The sequence below is a fragment of the Maniola hyperantus genome, chromosome 26 (assembly GCF_902806685.2).
Source record: "Maniola hyperantus chromosome 26, iAphHyp1.2, whole genome shotgun sequence".
Taxonomy (NCBI): Eukaryota; Metazoa; Arthropoda; class Insecta; order Lepidoptera; family Nymphalidae; genus Maniola; species Maniola hyperantus.
Genome location: NC_048561.1, coordinates 6,224,967 through 6,242,920, shown reverse-complemented (window position 1 = coordinate 6,242,920; position 17,954 = coordinate 6,224,967). Strand labels below are relative to the sequence as shown.

Genomic DNA, 17,954 nt, shown 5'->3' with positions numbered 1-17,954 from the left:
TGTTGTTGTTGTTAATGATGATGATGATGTTTGTCTGTCGGTCACAGTCCAGATTTTTTTAGGGTTCCGTACCTCAAAAGGAAAAACGGAACCATTATAGGATCACTTTGTTGTCTGTCTGTCTGTCTGTCTGTCTGTCAAGAAACCTACTGGGTACTTCCCGTTGACCTAGACTCATGAATTAGGGGAAAAATCTGACCGTGAATTTAGGGTTAGATCACACAAAAAAAATTAAATTGTGGTCCTGAACTAATAATTAGTACTTTCAATATTCGAAGTAAGATAACTATGTCAAGTGGCTTCACTTGTGCATTCTAAAACAGATTTTTATTTATTTTTATGCATCGTAGTTTTTGAATTATTGTGCAAAATGTCGAAAAAATACGACTGTAGTACGGAACCCTCACTTGGCCGGTTTTTTTTAAGAATATTAGCCATGTTAAATAGCTAATATTCCCCTTTCCTCTCCAACTAAGCGTCAGGCTTGTGCTAGGAGTAGGTACGACAATAGTGCAACGGGCGGGGTTTGAACCGTCGACCTTTCGGTTTTCAGTCCACTCCTTTACCGGTTGAGCTATTGAGGCTCATATACTTTACTAGCTTATGCTCGCGACTTCGTCCGCGTGGACTACATTAATTTCAAACCCCTATTTCACCCCCTTAGGGGCTGAATTTTCAAAAATCCTTTCTTAGCGGATGCCTACGTCATAATAGCTATCTGCATGCCAAATTTCAGCTCGATCCGTCCAGTAGTTTGAGCTTTGCGTTGATAGATCAGTCAGTCAGTCAGTCAGTCAGTCAGTCACCTATTCCTTTTATATACTTAGATTTATTCAGCAAGTATTTTGTTTGACAGTCGAGTACCGTGGCCACTGCGTGCTGGAGGCGTGTCGCTTGGCCGAGCCCGCGCGCGTCAAGAAACAGCTGTCCACCTTAGGACAACAAGTAAGTATATTCAAATTAAAAAAAAAAAAAAAAATGCATATTACACACTTGAAGATTATCTAAATGATAAAAGAGCGTGGATTTGACCTGCAGCTCGTTCCGGCAACGCACAAGACTGCAAATACTATTTTATACATGGCATAATCTTGTACCTATATCAAATATTTGAAAAGAGCAACCGCCGAGTTTCTTGCTGGTTCTTCTCGGTAGGAAAGGCATTCAGAACCAGTGGTAGATGCATCCGACTATTCGTAAGTGCTTGTAAAAGTTTATACGAATAAAAAAGATTTTTATTTATTTATTTTTATTTTAATAATATCTTTATTTCATACTGCATTAAAAGTTATAGTCGCAACTACAAAACAAGACTTACTAACCATCCAAATCACCTGGCAGTGCAGTTGACAATGCCGCAGGTGATCCGTCGACTAACAAAAAAAATAAAAACCGACTTCGATACACAAACACTAAAAATTGAAAAATAATTTAATTCATTACCGAATATATTATGTATACAAGAGTTAATATAGTTCCATAATAATACTTTTTGGTGCCGGTGCCAATTAGATTTAGCTGCGCGAATCGTCTAGACTTCATATTTTTATGGGACTCCACAATGGCACCTCATTGGCACCGACCCCAAAAAATATTATTATGGAACTATATTAACTCTTGTATACATAATATATTCGGTAATAAATTAAATTATTTTTCAATTTTTAGTGTTTGTGTATCGAAGTCGGTTTTTATTTTTTTTGTAAAAATTTTTTATTTCACAATTTTTAGTGGCCCCATGGAATTATGCTATGACTGGTTAAAAATCTACTGTTTACTAAGCTATTACACTGATCGCGAGCAATTTACTCTAATCCGTTGAGGAGTTCCAGTATCTATCTTCGAAGATGTTCATCAGAACTTCACCAAATTTAAATGGGACCAACTTTGAAGTATACCTTTTCAAACAAAAAAAGAATTTTCAAAATCGGTCCAGGCGTCTTCGAGTAATCGGGGAACATACATAAAAAATAAAAAAAATAAAAAAAAAAAGATTCCCACGAATTGAGAACCTCCTCCTTTTTTTGAAGTCGGTTAAAAAGAAAGCATATACTGGATAATTAGCTGAGACTCATGGAGTTTTCCCGCTGGGGAAGTTGTCTCCAATCACGCCAACCTGTCCTCCAACCAATCTGCTCATAGTCCATCGACTGATCGCATCGCATGATAAGGCACAACAACAACAACAAAAAAAAAAATTCATACTGCATCCGATCCCAGTCCTAGAAAATATGTTCTTTTGTGTTTTGTATGGGAGCTTATGACACATGTCGTAGACTAGCTGATGCCCGCGACTTCGTCCGCGTGGATTTAGGTTCTTAACAATCCCGTGGGAATTCTTTGGTTTTTCGGGATATAAAGTACCTACTTTATGTCACTCTAGTATAAAAATAGTAGTCTATGTCAGTGTCTAGGTCTTTAACTATTACCATGCAAAAAATCACGTCTATCCGTTGCACCGTTGCGACGTGATTGAAGGACAAACCAACAAACCAATAAACAAACAAACAAACACACTTTCGCTTTTATAAAATAAAGGGTACTAACGTTGTAGATAACAATTGACGGATAGAACTCGGATGACGGAAGTGCAGTGCGTAATCGCCGTTCATCATGATCAACCCATCGCCGGCTCACTACAGAGCACTGGTCTCCTCTCAGATTGAGAAGGGTTTTGGCCATAGTCTACCACGCTGGCCATGTGCGGATTGGTAGACTTCACACACCTTTGAAAACATTATGGAGAACTCTCAGACATGCAGGTTTCCTCACGATGTTTTCCTTCACCGTTAAAGCAAGTGATATTTAATTCATTAAAACGCACATAACGTCGAAAAGTTAGAAGTGCGTGCCCGGGATCGAACCCCCGACCTCCGATAAGAAGGCAGACATACTAACCACTAGGTTATCAAAGCTTACTCGCCGTTACTCAATTTGAATAAATGTTTTGATTTTCCCGGATGATTTTCCCAGGGAGCCGCTGGATGGCGGCGGCGCAAGACCGTGGCGTGTGGAAGTCCCTACAAGAGACCTATATTCAGCAGTGGACGTCTATTGGTTGATGACGATGATGATGATTTGATTTTCGCATTGTTCCCAGGATATGTCATCCCTCCACTGCACCCAACAAGCGCCAGCGTCAGTCCCTAACGAGCGAGTCACGGAACTGGTCAACTTCCAGCACCTGGGCACAGGGGACAGACCGCTGCATTGCGCCGCAGCTAGCGTGTACCCTAAGAGGAAACAGGTATCTAAATATATAAAAGGAAAGGGTGACTGACTGACTGACTGACTGACTGACTGATCTATCAACGCACAGCTCAATCTACTGGATGGATCGGGCTGAAATTTGGCACGCAGATAGCTATTATGACGTAGGCATCCGCTAAGAAAGGATTTTTGAAAATTCAACCCCTAAGGGGGTTAAATAGGGGTTTGAAATTTGTGTAGTCCACGCGGACGAAGTCGCGGGCATAAGCTAGTGATAAATAAATAAATAAAAATACAGTGGAAACTCGATTAACCGAATTAGCTCAACCGGTATAGGAGTGGACTGAAAACCGAAAGGTCGACGGTTCAAACCCCGCCCGTTGCACTATTGTCGTACCTACTCCTAGCACAAGCCTGACGCTTAGTTGGAGAGGAAAGGGGAATATTAGTCATTTAAAAAATGGCTAATATTCTTTAAAAAAATTGTCGTTAGGGATTCGGATAATCGAAAATCCGGATTATCGAATGTATGATGAAAAGCTTGTGCATATTATGTAGTTCATTATAATAGTATTTTCAATTTTCAAAGTAAGATAACTATACCAAGTGGGATATCATATGAAAGGGCTTTGCCTGTACATTCTTAAACAGATTTTTATGCATAATAGTTTTTGATTTTTCGTACAAAATGGCGGAAAAAAAACCCGAGTAAGGAACCCTCGGTGCGCGAGTCTGACTCGCACTTGGGCGAACAATTTTCGGTTGGTAGTCCGGATAATCGCGAATCCGTATAACCAAGGGCCGGATAATCGAGTTTCTACTGTATTTTTATTCAATTAACCTAAATGTTGACCTTACACCCCCCCCCCCCCCCATTTTACCCCCTTAGGGATGTTCTCGAAACCGTTTCTTAGTTGACACCTATATCTTTCTAGGACGTCCTAGGAGGTACCTACCTTCCAAATTCCAAGTTAGTAGGTTTTATAGTTCCTGAGATTTCGTGATTAGTCAGTGAGTGACTGGTATTTCGCTTTTATATATTTAGATAGAAGATATGTAAAATGAAATGAAAAGAAATGATTTATTTGTTTTACAAAGGTCTTTTTAAAATTGTGCGAGGGACCCTGAAGTAAGTTTGCAAAACCTGTATCTCAGGGTCCCCAATGTGTATTCTGTTATAGGTAATGGAGATTTTAATACGAAAAGGCGGGCGAGTGAACGAAAAGAACAAAGACGGACAGACGCCGCTACACGTCGCCACCGAGAACGCACATTTAGACGCCATGGACCTTTTGCTGAGGCATGGTGAGTGAATAGGGTCTTAAATAAAAAATAAAATAAATTGATTTTTTTGTATAGCGGTAGTTTATGGGGCGGGGCTAGAATTCATTATTAATTTTTTTTTTAAATCATGATTTTTATTCATTTTTGAAATAAACAAAATATTTTTTTATTTTTTAACATAAAAATATTTTCCCGCAGAAATTAATCTATTTTTATGTTAAAAATTGAAAAAATTGTCGTTTACGCATTGTGACGTCATTAATCGCTTTCCGTACAGCGTGACGTTAATTATTAATTACTAGCTTATGCTCGCGACTTCGTACGCGTGGACTACACAAATTTCAAACCCCTATTTCAACCCCTTAGGGATTGAATTTTCAAAAATCCTCTCTTAGCGGATGCCTACGTCAGAATAGCTATCTGCATGCCAAATTTCAGCCCGATCCGTCTAGTAGTTTGAGCTGTGCGTTGATAGATCAGTCAGTCAGTCAGTCAGTCACCTTTTCCTTTTATATATGTAGATTTCAATCATTTTTTTAAATTATTCTCTTTAATAATGAATTCTAGCCCCATAAACTACCATTATACAAAAAATCACGTAATTTTATTACTACAGTCCAAGACCATGATTTTCTGAATACATTTTTTTAAAGAATATTAGCCACGCCTACTTTAATCATGGCTAATATTCCCCTCCAACTAAGCATCAAGCTTGTGCTAGGAGTAGGTACGACAATAGTGCAACGGGTGGGGTTTGAACCGCCGACCTTTCAGAATTCAGTCCGCTCCTGTAACCATTGAGCCTCAATAGCTCAACCGGTAAAGGAGTGGACTGAAAACCGAAAGGTCGACGGTTCAAACCCCGCCCGTTGCACTAATGTCGTACCTACTCCTAGCACAAGCTTCACGCTTAGTTGGAGAGGAAAAAGGGAAATATTAGTCATTTAACATGGCTAATGTTCTTTTAAAAAAAAAAAAAAGAAAATATTAATAGTATGGATTTTTTTGTTGAAGGTGCGAAAGTGAACGCCAGTGACGGACGCGGCGAGTCCGCACTGTCATTAGCAGCGCGCCGCGACTCCGCCGCCGCGTGCCGGCTGCTGTTGGCATGCGGGGCGCACGCTCCCGACACCAGAGCTGACTCCGATGGTGAGTACCCTTTATAATTATAGGAGAAAGGACATACGTCTTTGTTCGACGAATTGAGAGTTCCGGCTTTATAATTATAGGAGAAAGGATATACGTCTTTGTTCGACGAGTTGAGAGTTCCGGCTTTATAAATATAGGAGAAAGGATATACGTCTTTGTTCGACGAGTTGAGAGTTCCGGCTTTATAATTATAGGAGAAAGGATATACGTCTTTGTTCGACGAGTTGAGAGTTCCGGCTATATAATTATAGGAGAAAGGATATACGTCTTTGTTCGACGAGTTGAGAGCTCCGGCTATATAATTATAGGAGAAAGGATATACGTCTTTGTTCGACTAGTTAAGAGTGCTTCTCTTTGTAATTATAGGAGAAAGGATATACGTCTTTGTTCGACGAGTTAAGAGTGCTTGTCTTTGTAATTGTAGGAGAAAGGATATACGTCTTTGTTCGACGAGTTTAAAGTGCTCGCTTTATAATTATTGGAGAAAGAATATACGTCTTTGTTGCCCGCTTTATAATTATAGGAGAAAAGATATACGTCTTTGTTCGACGAATTAAGAGTACCAGCTTTATTATTATAGGAGAAAGAATATACGTCTTTGTTGCCCGCTTTATTATTATTGGAGAAAGGATATACGTCTTTGTTCAACGCGTTAAGACTGCTCTCTTTTTTATAATTTTAGTAATAAGAATATACGTCTTAGTTGAACGAGTTCAGAGTGCTTCTCTTTATTATTATAGGAGAAAGGATATACGTCTTTGTTCAACGCGTTAAGACTGCTCTCTTCTTTATAATTTTAGTAATTAGAATATACGTCTTTGTTGAACGAGCTCAGAGTGCGAAAATTTTTCTTTCTTTCTTTCACGTAAGAAGTACCTATAACCTTAATAAGGAGTGGCAGGAGGGACGATTGACGAAGGTCGCTTCACGATCCTTATTATTAAAACAGCATATTGAATTCCATCATTTATTCACATAATATTTATCTTTAGATGAAACAAATAATTTATTAACAAATAATAACAATAATTTAAATATATTTTTCAAAATTTATTTACTCGTAAAATAGCTTTTATTTCACCGCTGTCAAATCTGTAAAGTAGATTATTATCGCACGTGTGCTACAAATATATTATGGCCCAGTCACAACATAAATAACTATTTCGTCTCACTAGATCTTGAAAGACTGGCTTTATTGTTCGAAATCCGCGTGCAAAAGTCTATTTTATAAAAATGACTAGCTTATCCTCACGACTTCGTACGCGTGGATTACACAAATTTCAAACCCCTATTTCAACCCCTTGAATTGGGATTGAATTTTGAAAAATCCTTTCTTAGCGGGTGCCTACGTCATAATAGCTATCTGCATGCCAAATTTCAGCCCGATACGTCCAGTAGTTTGAGCTGTGCGTTGATAGATCAGTCAATCAGTCAGTCAGTCAGCCACCTTTTCCTTTTATATATTTAGATATATGGACTATATTTTGAGTAAAATGGACTTTTATATTATAAGTCCACTTTTTCGAATTTCCAACGTGACCTAATCAAAAATACATCATCTTCGCTCTGGGCTAGTTTCCGCACTTAAACGTTTCCGTCTGTTGTGCGTAAAAATAAATAGAAGTACATCATAATGAAACGTCAGAAACACGGTTCGCCATTTCAGTCATTTCTAAGTTGTAACTAGCTTTTGTCTAGATTTAATTATTAGCGTCTCATGCCTTTAAATCCTCAAGCATTCGCGCCAAGTATAGCAGCTTTACAACTATTATTCATTATCTGTGTACCCCCATATATCGCTGCCATCCCCCGTCCGCTTTATCCTGGCGTGCGCTGTGTTCTCAGGCACCGTCTTCAGATCCTTAGCCCAGCCGATCCACGCGAACAGATCTATGAACTTGGTGCTCAGGTTCAACTTGTTGTTACCCAGTTCCGCTGCTTTGTAGTCCCATGGATACGTGTGGTGGTAGTTATGGAAGCCTCCCCCAAAAGCCACCAACGAAACGAAGAGATTTGCACCGGTTTGATGATTTTTTCTTTATTGCTCGAAATCCGCGAAGAAAAGACTGTACTATTCTAGACTATAATATTCTACTTTGCACACTCGTAACATAAATAACTATTTCATCTCACTAGCTCGGTAAGACTGCCTTTATTGTTCTATTATTCAATATCTTTGTACCCCCACATATCGCTGCCATCCCCCGAGCCTTCCCCAAAAGCCACCAACGAAACGAAGAGATTTGCACCGGTTTGATGATTTTTTTTTATTGCTCGAAATCCGCGAAGAAAAGACTGTACTATTCTAGACTATAATATTCTACTTTGCACACTCGTAACATAAATAACTATTTCATCTCACTAGCTCGGTAAGACTGGCTTTATTGTTCTATTATTCAATATCTTTGTACCCCCACATATCGCTGCCATCCCCCGAGCCTTCCCCAAAAGCCACCAACGAAACGAAGAGATTTGCACCGGTTTGATGTTTTTTTCTTTATTGCTCGAAATCCGCGAAGAAAAGACCGTACTATTCTAGACTATAATATTCTACTTTGCACACTCGTAACATAAATAACTATTTCATCTCACTAGCTCGGTAAGACTGGCTTTATTGTTCTATTATTCAATATCTTTGTACCCCCACATATCGCTGCCATCCCCCGTCCGCTTCATCCTGGCGTGCGCTGTGTTCTCAGGCACCGTCTTCAGATCCTTAGCCCAGCCGATCCACGCGAACAGATCTATGAACTTGGTGCTCAGGTTCAGCTTGTTGTTGCCCAGTTCCGCCGCTTTGTAGTCCCATGGATACGTGTGGTGATAGTTATGGAAGCCTTCCCCAAGAGCTATTAAAGACACGAAGAGATTCTGCACCGGTTTGATATTTATGTCGTAAGGCTTGTTCCCCCACAAGTGGGCAGCGCTGTTGATGAAGAAGGACATGTGTAGGTTGCACAGGTAGCGCAGGATGTTGACGTGCCAGGCTACGCTGAGGGTTTCTCCGAAGAAGTAGACCGGGATTAGGGTCGGTAGGATGAAGCAGACAGTACCTATGACTGGGATGGCGTATCTGAAAAGAATCGCTTTGTTAATTGATTGTTAAGGAGAAATTCGCGTGGATTTAGATTTTATTAATTAGTTTTATAACTGTACCCATGCAAATATCGGCCAATTCCGTACTACAGTCGTATTTTTTCGACATTTTGCACGATAATTCAAAAACTATGATGCAAAAAAATTAATAAAAATCTGTTTTAGAAGGCACAGGTGAAGCCCTTTCATATGATACCCCATTTGATATAGTTATCTTACTTTGATAATTGAAAATACTAATTATTATTTGTTCATGAATTTAATTTTTTTTGTGATGCAACTACAAATTCACTGTTTTCGGATTTATTCCTTTTCTTGTGCTATACGACCTAGATACCTACCAAATTTCATGATTCTAGGTCAACGGGACGTACCCTATAGGTTTTGTTGACAGACTCGACGGACAGACAAACAACGAAGTGATCCTAGAAGGGTTCCGTGTTTCCTATTGAGGTACGGAACCCTAAAAGTCACGTCATTACGTTGCTCTGTTGCGACGTGATTGAAGGAAGGACAGACAGACCGACAACGAAGTGATTCTAGAAGGGTTCCTTTTTTCCTTTTGAGGTACGGAACCCTATGTACATTCATACAGCTTTCTACTACTAATAGTCTCTGAGCTAAGTCGCGGAGGGAGAGACAGACAGACAGACGGACATGGAAAAACTAGGGTTCCTTGTTTACTTCGAAACTTTAAAAATAGTGTGGTTATACCATGATGACAAATCAATGCCAACTCACCTCTTCTGGAACATGAGCACAGGGTTGGCGTACAAGTCAGACAAGTCGATGAGGTGCTCCCGTTTCTTCACGTCAGGGTGTCTCTTGACCATGAGCCAGCCGATGTGGGAGAAGAAGAACCCACGGGACGCGTTGTGGGGGTCTGCGTCCGTGTCGCTGTATCTGTAATGATATTTTATTTATCGAGTTACCATAATAGACAAAGATAAAGAATAAGACTGAAAGAAGAAAGCTGTGATAGCCTAGTGGTTAGGACGTACGCCTTCTAATCGGAGTTAGAAGTTCGATCCCGGGCACGCACCTCTAACTTTTCGGAATTATGTGCGTTTTAATTAACTAAATATCACTTGCTTTAACGGTGAAGGAAAACATCGTGAGAAAACCTGCATGCCTGAGAGTTCTCCGTAATGTTCGCAAAGGTGTTTGAAGTCTAAAAATCCGCACATGGCCAGCGTGGTAGACAGTGGCGTGCAGGTCATAGAGGCATAAATGCACTGCTTACCCCAGTTGTGATAGCTCAATGCATATTTTTCATTATGACCTGCCAGTAAACAGGTTCCTACCTAACTAATGCCTACCCGGGCTTCTAACCTTGTGCACGCCACTGGTGGTAGACTAGCTATGGCCAAAACCCTTCGCACTCTGAGAGGAGACCCGTGCTCTGTAGTGAGCCGGTGATGGGTTGATCATGATGATGATAAAAGAATAAGACAAAGATAGTGTTATTTGCTCGAATAAGGGTACAAAAAACCGTTTGGGTCCGTTATGACCACTTCCCAATAAGACAATTTACCAATGTGACCATTTCCCAATATGGCCATTTCCCGGTATGTCCATTAACCGTATGACCACTTCTGTCCTCTAACGTCTCACATGTTGTAGAACTACGTAGGATGGACAATTAGACATCCCCTAGAGGATATTGGTACACTATCAAATGTACCTGTGATGCAGCCGATGCTTCTTGGCCCAATCGAAGACGGTGTTCTGGAAGGCCATGGAGTTCATCAGCATGATGATCAGGAATGCCGCTTTGGCCCTAGGATCAATATCATCATCAACCGATAGACGTCCACTGCTGGACATAGGTGTCTTGTACTTGTAGGGACTTCCACACGCCACAGTATTGCGCTGCCGTCATCCAGCGGCTCCTGCGACGTTTGTTGTTGTCTGTCCACCTAGTAGATAGTCTTCTAACGCTGAGCTTTCCGGTACGAGGTAGCCATTCTAGCATCTGACGACCTCCCTGGCGCAGTGGTGAGCGCTGTGGTCTTAATAGTGGGAGGTCCCGGGTTCGATTCCTGGCAGGGGTTTGGAATTTTATAATTTCTTAATTTCTGGTCTGGTCTGGTGGGAGGCTTCGGCCGTGGCTGGTTACCACCCTACCGGTAAAAGCCGTGCCGCCAAGCGATTTAGCGTTCCGGTACGATGCTGTGTAGAAACCAAAGGGGCATGGGTTTATTAAAAACTGCCATACCCCTTCCAGGTTAGCCTGCTATCATCTTAGACTGCATCATCACTTACCACCAGGTGAGATTGCAGTCAAGGGCTAACTTGTATCTAAAAAAAAAAAAAAAAAAAAAAACTTGGGACCCCAAAGTCTGTCTTGTTTTCGAACACCCCTAGAGGAAATTGGTACACAATCAAATAGATTGTACCTGTGATGCAGCCGGTGCTTCTTGGCCCAATCGAAGGCGGTGTTCTGGAATGCCATGGAGTTCATCAGCATGATGAGGATCTGGAGCGCAGTGTTGGCCTTGTACGCGCGGTGCGACCACAGCCGGTGTGCCCCTGCTGTGATTCCAATACCCCCTAGGATGTACACTATTAAACCTGGAAGTAGAGATTTTTTTTACTTATACGACGTTAGTTTTAGTATACTCATATACCGGAAACGTATCGAATATTTTTACATCATTTGCTTCAACATTATCATTACTCTGCATAGTAACAGTATTCAAAACTATAATTTCTTCAAAATAATTCTTTTATTGAACATTTCTATAAAGTAACAGCGCAACAATAATAAGAACTCTGTACTGTTCGGCTGCTCAAGCCGTAATGAGGCGCGCGGCAACAAACACTCTTATTTATAGTAAAATCGAGAGGGGATGAATCAGATAATGAAACTTACGAAAATCATTTCAATTAATTGTTTAACTTGCTGCGCACCTATTTACAACAAATAATTAATCATTTTAACTTAACTGAATAATTATAATTTAACTTTAACTTTAATTTAAAACAATCAAAACCGTAACTTTTGATTTGGAAAACTTAATTGATATTGTCACTATTATTTAAATCATTGTAATTATTTTAAGAGTTACACATCATCAAATAACTGGAGTTTAATATGCTGTTGCGCCGATATATACAAACTAAAATATTTAAAGAAAATTAACGAAGTTATAAGCTTGTAGTTTTGAGTCGTTGTCCTCGAAAAACATGGTCACCCCAAGCAAGCGTCTGTGAGCGAGCGGCACGGCTAGCGTGAGATCGTGCACGCTCCCGCTTGCGTGCGAAATGGCAGGGAAAATGGAAGCCGGAAAGGCGGAAATATTCTAGCAGTGCGCATTAGAAACGAAGCAGCGATTCGTATGACTCCATGGTATTTCAAACTAGCAGACCCGCCCCGGCTTCGCTCGGGTGGAATTTAGAAAATCGAGGTGGGGGATGAATTTCCAAAAATCCTGGAACACGTATTTCTTCATTAGTGACCGAAAACCCAAATACCAATTTTCATGCAAATAACTTGAAAAATGACAGACCTTCATACAAACTTTCATCCCCTATTTAACCCACTTAGGGGTGGAATTTCGAAAAATCCTTTCTTAGTGGATACCTAATCTTTACAAAGAACACACCCTCAAAATTTCATGTCTCTAGGACCAGTGGTTTAGGCTGTGCGTTGATATATATGTCAGTCAGTCAGTCAGTCAGCCAGTCAGGACTTTGAATTTTATATATATAGATATGTAACTACGGCTTATGACTGTGAGGGTTGGCCGCCGAAGCCAACCTGTCAGCCAGGCTGGGCAGCGTTCCGGAAACTTAAAGATGACTTCTCGTCCGAAATTACTTAGTGCTTGAAGGCGAAAAGTAAAGTCGTTCGAACAATGCGTGCTGCTAGTACAGTGATGACATATGGATCCGAGTCCGAGACATGCCGCTAACTATGTGGAAGCCGGAAAGGTGAATTACAGCAGTGTGTCATGATTTTCAAATAATAATTTATCGTTTGAGTCAAATCACATACTTTTTACAACTGCATTAAGATTTTGGAATAATCTCATTGGATGAAATTTCAAAGAGGCTGTCATTGGTGGGTTGTTTTCGATTCAGACCAATGGCATACACTTTGCATTTTTCGGTTGAATGAATGAAAAAAAAGAAACGTGACTTTTGGTCGGCATAAATGGCGTTTTCTCAAATTAATTCGTTTGGAGCTTTAGAGCTGGGAGGTAATCTCAAAAAGTGTGAAGTATTGTTGTAAGTGGTGATAAAGATTTTTTTTCCTACCATAAAGCACCATTATAAAATGGCAGCTTTACTACCATCTAGCCTATGGGCTAATAAGTAATATTATTCTAGCTTAAACTTCTACTTATGATTAATTTTTAAATCTAATTTACAGTCCAGTAACTGTCCTTAGTTTATTCTAACACGTACTTACAGTTCACTATGTTCTTGTGACCTAGAAAAATAAAGTAGCACAAGCACTATTACACAAACGCTGCACTTATGTACTTTTTAACACTAATTCGAACGGCTTGGTTCTTTTGAGCCTCCTTTTGATATCCTATCTAGAAGCTTCACAGCACGGGTCTCCTCTCATAGTGAGAAGAGTTTTGGCCATAGTCTACCACGCTGGCCATGTGCGGATTGGTAGAATTCACACCTTTGAGAACCTTAATTACAACTTAATTACTCGACGCACATAACTCCGGAAAGTTAGAGGTGCGTGTCCGACGAAACCCTCACCTCCGATTAGAAGGCGGACGTCCTAACCACTAGGCTATCACAGCTTATGCTGTATAGTAACACTAACGCTGGTTACTCACTGAATATCAAAGTGTTCCACGACGCGACGGTGCAAGCCAGGTAGAGTCCATATACCGCGGCAAGGTGACCATATGTGAACCTGATCACGGACAACCAGATGATATCATAGTCCCGCGGCGCTGCCTGCGGCGCCACCAGCTTCGGGTACGGGTCTAACTTCATATCATCTTCAACCGTTTCGGGTTTTTCATCTTCTTGGTTTTGGATCACTTCTTTATCCTTGGAGGCAGTCATTTCTGTGTGCAGACAATAAAAAACTAGACTAAAATATATACTGTTCAAAAGAAAACACCAACTGTAATAGTACATTAAAGTCTAGGCCTGAAATAAAGCATTTACTGGCCGAGTAGTAATATTGGAAGGCCGATCATACCCCGATTAAATAGTAAAAAATATTATTTAAAAAGAAAATAATAATTATAAAAAAAGATATAAGTAGGTACTTAAATAAAACAAACTATTTAAAAATCAAAATAAAAAGAACAATATTAAAATAGACAAGAGAAAAAAAACAAAATAAAAGAAGTTTTTAAAAAAAAGAATATTAGCCATGTCAGATGACTAATATTCCCCTTTTCCTCTCCAACTAAGCGTCAGGCTTGTGCTAGGAGTAGGTACGACAATAGTGCAACGGGCGGGGTTTGAACCGTCGACCTTTCGGTTTTCAGGCCACTCCTTTACCGGTTGAGCTATTGAGGCTCTATTTTGAAGTTAATAAGTCAGTAAATTAACAAAATTGTGTACTTAAAAAAACCTAATTTAGTCTACACATAAAGAACCTCGTCAATCATTATGAAACTGTCCAACAATTTCCATTACAGTCCTCTTGGAAATTGCTGGCGTGCGGCCAGTAAAGACTAGATTACATCCTTTCTTCAGTAAAGTAGCAATTTCCGAGCAAGTGGGAGAAAAGTACTTTACAATGCGTAACGGAGATGTATGAAATGTGTGCCTGACATCGTTCGTAACAGTTTACAAAAATATGTAGGTAATAAAACGATAAGTTATGAGCATAATTGAATGGTTATTGTTTCTGCGATACAGGGTGTAACCAGAACGCTAGCTAAAACTTAGCGTAATATAAAGGGGGGGGGGGGGTCTTCTAAAGATACATTGGGGGGGGGGGGGATCTTCTAAAGATACCCGATGTCCTAGGAAAGACATCGGCCGGGCGATTACGTATCTCGCGACAGGCTTGCGACAGGCTTGAGACATCAAATGAACTGTCGCATTGCTACTGCTGTCGCGTTGCTGTCGCTACTGCAACGTTTTACGTAATCTCTCTACGGATTATGTAGGATTACTACCCACTAAAATTCCCTCGGTGGCCACCCTCGGCGCTTATTGGGAGGCTCTGAGACCTCTCTGAGACCTCCGACTGCGAAGGGTTGGTCATGATGAGGATGATATTATATTTCATGATATGGGCCGTTATATACAGGGTGCAACCAGAACGCTAGCAAACTCAGCGTTATTGTCATAATACCTAAACACAATCCAATACCAAATAGCCATTTGCCTCATTTTGTAGTTTTAGTGATTTAGTATTTTTCAAGCCCGCAATGTATAGCGAGCAAAACTCAGGTCAATATCCCACCTACGACGCGGCATTGACTCCGAGTGGCCTACTTACACAACGTTCGTTAGCGTCAGTCAGATGTTTCATTTGCAATATAGAACATTATAGGATTTTATTTTTATATTTCTTCGCGTTTTGTGATATCATATTAGTAATAATCAGTACTATCACCTGTCTTCGTTTTTGCTAGCGTTCTGGTTACACCCTGTATATGGGACAATCATAAAAACAGTTTTTTTTTAAATGAAAAACGAAAACTAATTCTCTTATAATAACAGAAACGAAACGTTTTAAGTAAACATTTTTTTAAATACCATGTTTTCAAAGCGTACTAAAAAGCATAAATAAAATAATTGTAGGTAGCTATGAGAATACTTGAACTCTTTAATTTTCCGGGATAAAAAGTACCTAAGTAAAAAGGCCTATGTCAGTCTTCAGGTCCTTAACTATACACATGCAAAAAAAAAACAGCCAAGTGTGAGTCAGGCTCGCGCAACGAGCGTTCCGTACTACAGTCGTATTTTTTCTACATAATTCAAAAACTATGATGCATAAAAATAAATAAAAATCTGTTTTAGAATGTACAGGTGAAGACCTTTCATATGATACCCCACTTGATATAGGTAGTTATCTTACTTCGAGAATTGAAAATACTAATTTTTGTGTGATGTAACCACAAATTCACGGTTTTGACAGACAGACAACAAAGTGATCCTATAACGATTCCGTGTTTCCTATTGAGGTACGGAACCCTAAAAGTCACGTCATTCCGTTGCTCTGTTGCGACGTGATTGAAGGACAAACCAACAAACACACTTTCGCATTTATAATATGGGTAGTTATGTTCTTATCTATATTATTACATATTTCCCTTTATCTATTGCATGCGACTCACGTTTCTCGTTTTAAATGAAAAAAATGAAAAAAAAAATGAAAATCTTTTTTATTCGAATAAACTTTTAAAAGTGCTTACGAATAGTCGGATGCATCTACCACTGGTTCGGAATGCCTTTCCTGCCGAGAAGAAATCTTACAAGCGTTCTCAATTCTCATAACTAACTAATAACTATAACTGTTTTATAGGTTTCATCCGCTTTAAAAACGTGGTATTTAAAAAAAATGTTTAGGTACATGAATAATAATTAGAGCCTCAATAGATCAACGGGCAAAGGAGTGGACTGAAAACCGAAATTCGATACAAGACCGATACGGAAATTCTTCTAAAATTACAAATTTAAAATTAAAATAAATAGGTAATTAAAGCGATATCAAAACAATAACATAAAAAAACACACAACCACAGACACACACATAAATACACACACACACACACACACATACACACGCACGACACATTGCATGCTTATTGTTTAGACTTATTTATAGTTTGTTTGTTAACACTTAATTTATGTTTGAGACTGACGAGAAGGAACGGGGACCCGGAGACACAGGTTTATTAAACTTACTTCAGGGTTCCCGACACTAAATTGTAAGTTTTTTTTAAACTAGCTGACCCGGCGAACTTCGTACCGCCTAACCAGTGGTAAATTAAAACTACCTGACTATTCATAAGAACTTTTAAAAAGTTTACATGAATAAAAAAACATTCTATTCTATTCTATTCTATTCTATTCTATTCTATTCTATTCTAACAGGTCACTCAATTGTTTTGTCTTCCCGGAACCTCTCCACTAACACTTAAACTGTACGGTATGATATTAAAGTTCAAATTGACTTTTAAGTATTATTACGAATCTTTTGTATGGGAATATAGAAAAGTGTTGTTTTTAGACTTTTTCAGGCAATTTTTTAAAATTTTCTCTCCGTAAGAACCATCCCCGTACTTCAAGGAGTATTATAAAAAAAGAATCAACGAAATCGGTTTAGATGTTCTCGACATTTGCGATCAGCAACACATTTAGCGATTCATTTTTATATACAGAGATTTTCATTTCATTTCATTCATCCTGACAGGAGACCTGTGCTTAGTATTGGGCTGGCAAGCATGAAATGAAGTAAGATGATGAAGTGAACAAGTACATACCTAATTTCTCTCGGAGGATGTTCCCCACAGGCGGATTGAACCACAATAAAAGGATATCATATTATACTGTATATTTTATACAATCCTGAATCACTACACATTATAAAACAGTCTCTCAGCTGAGTTTGTCTGTTTGTGCGCACTAGTTACTGTAATTTAGTTACTGTGGGGATTTTTATTCAGTTTTTACCGTAAAGCATTTATCAGGGTTCCGTACCTCAAAAGGAAAAACGGAACCCTCACCTCGTCTGTCTGTCAAGAAACCTATAAGATACTTCCCGTTGAGCTACATTCGTGAAATTTGGCAGATAGGTAGGTCTTATAGTACACGCAAGGGGAAAAATCCGAAAACCGTGAATTTGTAGTTACATCACAAAAAAAAATATCAATATGTGTTCATGAACACGTAGTTAGTATTTTCAACTTTAAAAGTAATTATAATATACAAAATGGGGTATCATAATATGAAAGGGCTTTATCTGTACATTCTAAAACAGACAGAGCAGAAAAGAGAATAATTAAAAAAAAACATGATTTTTATTACTACATTCCAAGACCCTATTTACCTAAGTACCCTTATTATAAATGCGAAAGTGTGTTGGTTTGCCCTTCAATCACGTCGCAACGGTGCAACCGATTGACGTGATTTTTTGCATGGGTATAGATAAAGACCTGGAGAGTGACATAGGCTACTTTTTATCCCGGAAAATCAAAGAGTTCCCACGGGATTTTTAAAAACCCAATTCCACGCGTGCAAAGTCGCGGGCATCAGCTAGTTTAATAATAAGA

General features: G+C 39.3%; 2 protein-coding genes across 4 annotated transcripts in view; one reads left to right on the top strand and one right to left on the bottom strand.

Moving 5' to 3' along the window:
• Positions 1-17,954, top strand: part of Tnks (tankyrase) — a 92,515-nt gene that overhangs the window by 8,652 nt on the left and 65,909 nt on the right. The window contains exons 7-10 of one of the 2 annotated variants that reach the window (XM_034982407.2): positions 857-945; positions 3,101-3,247; positions 4,392-4,515; positions 5,509-5,643. In XM_034982407.2, the coding sequence (XP_034838298.1) occupies positions 857-945; positions 3,101-3,247; positions 4,392-4,515; positions 5,509-5,643 (495 nt within the window). The remainder of the gene's footprint in view (positions 1-856; positions 946-3,100; positions 3,248-4,391; positions 4,516-5,508; positions 5,644-17,954) is intronic. The other variant, XM_069507660.1, reaches the window with a different exon arrangement.
• On the bottom strand, positions 6,603-17,196 carry LOC138404249 (acyl-CoA Delta(11) desaturase-like). 2 transcript variants are annotated; one of them, XM_069507783.1, is made up of 6 exons: positions 17,166-17,196; positions 13,542-13,778; positions 11,136-11,310; positions 10,421-10,516; positions 9,478-9,639; positions 6,603-8,713 (listed from the first exon to the last, which is right to left on the bottom strand). In XM_069507783.1, exons 2-6 carry the CDS (start codon positions 13,774-13,776, stop codon positions 8,266-8,268), a joined length of 1,116 nt encoding a protein of 371 aa, XP_069363884.1. In that variant the 5' UTR covers positions 13,777-13,778; positions 17,166-17,196; the 3' UTR covers positions 6,603-8,265. The 2 variants fall into 2 exon arrangements, with proteins under 2 accessions (XP_069363884.1, XP_069363885.1); XM_069507784.1 differs by lacking the exon at positions 10,421-10,516.